We start from the raw sequence: 5,384 nt of genomic DNA on the forward strand, positions 1-5,384 counted from the left end.
TCACTGCAAATCAATACAAAGTCATTCTGAGTGATCACCTTTATCCTATGATGAAACATTTCTATCCTGATGGGAGTGGTCTCTTTCAGGGTGACAGTGCCCCAATTCACAGGGCATGAGGGGTCACTGAATGGTTTGATCAGTATGAACATTATGTAAATCATAGGCTATGGCCTTCACAGTCACCAGATCTCAACCCAATTAAACACCAATGGGAGATTTCAGACCGTCATGTTAGACAGCACTCTCCACCACCATCATCAAAACACCAAATGAGGGAATATCTGTTGGAAGAATGATGTTCATCCCTCCAGTAGAGTTCAGAGTCTTGTAGAATCAATGCCAAGGTGCATTGAAGCTGTTCTGGCGGCATGTGGTGGCCCAACACCTTAATAAGACCCTTTATGTTGGTTTTTCCTTCAATTCGTCACCCATCTGTATCTATTTGGCAAACCCATACGTGGTTTTAAATGAGGAAAATATAACAATGTAAAATAAAACTATGTTTAAGCCCAAGTGTAAACACAATTTTGCTCTTGTGCAGTGTGCTCAGTATCAGGTGGAAGGTTTCATATTGCCACCTACTGCTGAAAATGGAGAACAGTATATCTATCTGATTTAATTTAGCACAAGAATTTGTATTTTTTAGAAATGATAGACTTTTTCCCCTTTGCTGTCTTGCATAGTATTTACTTCTTAGATTAAAGTTTAAATCTTAGATTAAGGACTTTGAGTGATGGAGTATCCACCTATGGATGGGTTAGAAAAAAGATCTATTGTACTACAAATAAACCAAGAAAACCAAAACCTTAGTTTTAATATATTTAATATTTTTAAATGGTTACAATTATTAAATGAAAGTATTCATGTACCAACACATGTCATACATAGTATAAATGTCATTAAATACCTTATATTCTTTGAGAACTACAATATATAAATTAACTTTCACAATCAGTGAAAAAACTAAAAGGAACTGCCAAGTCCACCGGGTGGCAGAAAAGCAGCTGTCCTGAGAATATATTCTTAGCTTGAGTGGGTTCACCACCACTGTCTAAATAAATATTAAATAAGTTAAATATTTAGAAGGCTACAACATGCAGACTTTGCCATGTTTAGCATCTTTTCAGCGTAGTGTCTTCTCTACATTCAATCCTCGGATCACAAGTAGACCTTCCTCTCTTCTCAGTTCAGTCTGGCTAGGGCCTAAGAGATAAAAAATGATATTAATTTTCACACCAGATATTGTTTCTCATATATATATATATATATATATATATATATATATATATATATATATATATATATATATATATATATATATATATATATATATATTCTCATCATCACAGAATGAATAGTAGTAGTACAGACATTCAGCCACCTTTTCCTAATGTTACAATAAAAAAAATAGCAAAATATTCTAATATTTTTACGTTTTTTTTTTTTGTTTGTTTGTTTTTTAAGTCTGCAGAAAAAATTGCACTTACCATTTGAATAAGAGACTTCATTTTCTCGAAAAATTGCGCCACATTTTCCTTCGGATATTCGTTGCACTTTGTGCAGTTGGACTACAGAGAAAATGGGCAAACACAGGAGAAATAAATTTACTGATGGGCATTTACTACGAGTGCGCCGGACGACGCTTAAAATATCTGTAGTGAATAAAATAGGAAATAACAGAAGTAAAAGTGGAGAAAGATATTGACATATTTTCTCTTACCGCTGCAGATCCTTGTTCACCAAGTTTCACTGCGCTCACCTGGAATGGATGGAAGAAATGTGGTTTTAGAATTGTACTGTGCTGCAAACTTGAGATATGCTTTGAATATATTATTTAGTAATATTTACTTACAGTAATTTGACGCCCAAGGCTCCTGAAAAATTTTTTTTGCGTTCTGTCTTCTGATTTGCTCATGTTAAAGTGATCCTCCAACTCTTCCTGAAAGCATTCTAAGGCTGACACAGAGCAGTGGTCCTGTTATAAAAAGAAGACAATATTTGTGAATAAAACATCAATACCACACCAATATATCATACTAATATTCAATGCACTTTGTTCAGTTTGGCCTCTCAAAAAAGGCACAGACCAGTTGTTTCATGCCTTTCTATGTAGAAGTACCATAGTGAGTGTAAAAATGTGAAATATTTAGCATGAATTGTCCATATAAAATAGAAAATTGTGTTCAAAATAGAACACAAAATATTTAATTCCATATATTTATATATAATTATTTATGTATAAAAAATCCTTCCATCACTGTCATCAAAACATTTCCAAGAAAGCTGCTCTTCTTGGTTTCATGTCATGACCTCATAATTACAGTTGACTTTCCAATCAGATACATACAAAACACTTTTACATAAACTGAAACTTAACCAAAGAAAGTTTCCGCTATTTTATAGATAAGTTTCTGTTCCCAAAAGTGCTTTGGATGTTTTTCCCTCCAGAAATCTGAATGAAAGTTTTGATGATATGACACATTTTTTCCAAGTTAAACAGTTTCTTTCTGTTTACTCGTACTGCAAAGTGTGACACTCATAAACCAAAACTAGCTTGGGTCAAATCAGCAGTATGTCTACCGGTAGAATTGGTATGTTAGGGTATTCTGTCAGAACAAGAGCTAAACAAGAGAAACAATAATAATAGCCGACTTAAAAGTGTCTTCTTCTTTTTTTAATTTTTGAATTATTTTTCAAAATCTTTGCTTTTTTTGACGATCAATGATTCTGTTGCTCTGTAGTATAGCCATTTTCATTTTGAATATTAAGCTTTCAACACTGATAGTAGCTCCACACCCACTCAGGAGTCCTTATCATTCCTGGTTTCAGATAAGCTGTAATTTGCCAGTTTTTAAACAAGATTGAGTCAAATATTTTCTAGCATGCCGGTGAACCTTTTGAGTTTGTGAGGTGGCGTGAGGAAGTGCCGTGGTTTTGTCTGCTCTCTGCTTGATTACTCATCACATTTCACTTGACAGTGCAACGGAAGCTGTGAGAAAATAGAAAACTACACTGAGCAAGCTCTTGAGTTGACTCACTCATGAGTGTAACCTTGACAAGAAAGAGGGCTTATCTGGATTTACAAGTAATACAGTTGATCTTAGTTGGAATTGATTTAAAGTTAAGAGCGCATAATCACATTTTTATGTGGGATTGTTTTGGCCAATAGAACGTTGCATAACACTGAAAACTGTTTAGATTTGTTTTTTACAAGGTACTTTGTAATTATACAAAAATTGCATGTTCAGTAAGGCTAAATATCATGAAATTATATGAAATGACATAGAAACACAGTTTTAGTACTTCAAATTTAAGTGAATCTGATGCACTGCAGGCTTTTCTATGGTTAAGGAAATTGTTGTTAGTTTATTATCTATAACACTGTTTAACTTAAGTATTTGTACCATGAAACTTCAGAAACATTACATTTGTACTGTAATTAATAATTTGATATACTTATTACTTTTAGATTACATTTGCTGTTCCAGAGACAAAAAATACTTAATTAAAAAAATGATATATGCACACATTTCAAGTTTGGTTGTAAAGTATGCATGTGTGAAGTATTTTTGTTGGCCCACTGCTTATTTAGAGTAGGTACGACTGTCTCACTGCCACCACTGTACAGTACTTCGTTTTAATTTAGTGATATTAACTAGCTGAAAAATTATCAAAATATACATTTTTAATATCTATTTGTAAGATTGTGTAAATGAATCCTTTAATTTTCAGTTTACAGCTGATTGCATATGCTATCACCCAACACATTTTGTGATTTCACACATCATTTGATGTACTCCTACAGTAGCAGGCAAACGGCAATTAGTAACTACAGTAAGTGGGAGAGTAACAATGACTAAGCAACCACAAATATTAAATGCGGCGGTGACCATGCTGTCAACATTATTTTGAATAAGAGTTAAGTTAGAGATAGGTTTGCTTACCCCAATATTCTGTGGAGTATTGAGCATCATCGTACTGTGCTGCAAGACAGAAACCGAGAGAACGTTGTATTTAGTATTTATAACTGCAACCGTACATGGACAACACTGTGAAAACACAAATGTACAGTAGATAAACCTACCTGCAGGCTCCTTTGCACTCCATTCAAGTCCTTCAAGATTTCTTTTAATTTTCTCTGCTCAATCGTTTGTTGCGATGTGTTGGCCAGAGAATAGCAGCAAACTGCAAGAAGGTACAAAACAATCAGCTTCATAGTCTCAGTGTCAGGAGCAGGTACCAGATTACCAAAAGATGCTTTTCGAAAGATTTACTGGATATGCAGAGAGTTGTGTCGCTTACCTTTTTATATTCATCCCTGAGGACACAGGAAAACCACTTGTACAGAGTTGGAAAGGCGCAGAAACTGGTGTGTGTGAGTAATGAAATTTTCTTTTCCACTGGCAGTCACCACTACGCGTATCGAGAATGGCGTCAGGCCGCGCGTGCGTGGGGCCTATAGATACAAGTGTGTGTGAACGTAAACTTGTTTGAGTGCACCCGGCAGGAAACTACAGGAAGACGGCACTTCCCATTTTCATTTTGAATCAGTGGAGCCGCTGCTATACCGTGTCATAGATAGTTTTCGTAGGTGTGGTACCTGAATATATTCATTGCATCATGGTCACCCACACAAACAGAAAGGTTAATGCAATAACAGGAAACTCTTTTTAAATATTAATGAAAAACCAGAATGAGTGAAATATATATATGTTTTGTTCAGTGCAAGAGGTAGTCCACCACTGGACAGAGGAGAAATTATAGCCAAATTAAGGAATATTATCTAATATCTCAAGAACTCTCCTGTGATGGTGCAGCTTCACTTCTTTCATCTCACTGTTAGTCATCAACTAGAAGAGGTCTTACTTTCTGTCCGTTTGAAAAGACAAAAGGAAGTTTCTGTGGTCATGTCTCATGCAAGCCAGTTTTGTTGTTTGCTCGGCTGTTCAGCTTGTTGACATAAAGGAGCAGACTGATAAGCAGTGCTTTACTCCAATTCAGATGTTCTCTTACAGAAGCAATCTTAAAAGTTCATCAGTCATCAAAAAATGTACAAATAAAAAGCTACCACAAAAGTAGTTTTACATAAAATACTTTCTGTTGACAAAGTAACTTGTAAAGACCGACACGTGGGTAGTCCAAGGCATTCGTAAGAATGAGTCAGGTCACATGAGTCATTAAAGACACTCAGAGTAAGATACATTCTCTGGGTTCATTGTAAATATTGTATTAGTATTTTATTGTGTTGTTTAAAAGTCATTGGAGCATTCAAAATGTAATCCTCTAGAACATAATTGCAGAGAACTACGAGGTACTTTCATCAGAGAAATCCCCATGAAGAATTATTGATAAATTAATCAGTAATGGTGTGGAGGGTGATG

At 35.0% G+C, this 5,384-nt stretch overlaps 1 protein-coding gene across 1 annotated transcript; it reads right to left on the reverse strand.

Moving 5' to 3' along the window:
* Positions 1–366: 366 nt before the first annotated feature.
* LOC121902408 (interleukin-15-like) lies at positions 367–4,219 on the reverse strand. Its single transcript, XM_042419694.1, has 6 exons — positions 4,088–4,219; positions 3,948–3,986; positions 1,856–1,978; positions 1,724–1,762; positions 1,491–1,571; positions 367–1,206 (listed from the first exon to the last, which is right to left on the reverse strand). The coding sequence occupies exons 1-6, from the start codon at positions 4,217–4,219 to the stop codon at positions 1,186–1,188; spliced, it is 435 nt and encodes a 144-aa protein (XP_042275628.1). The 3' UTR covers positions 367–1,185.
* Positions 4,220–5,384: the final 1,165 nt, after the last annotated feature.

The sequence above is a fragment of the Thunnus maccoyii genome, chromosome 8 (assembly GCF_910596095.1).
Source record: "Thunnus maccoyii chromosome 8, fThuMac1.1, whole genome shotgun sequence".
NCBI lineage: Eukaryota > Metazoa > Chordata > Actinopteri > Scombriformes > Scombridae > Thunnus > Thunnus maccoyii.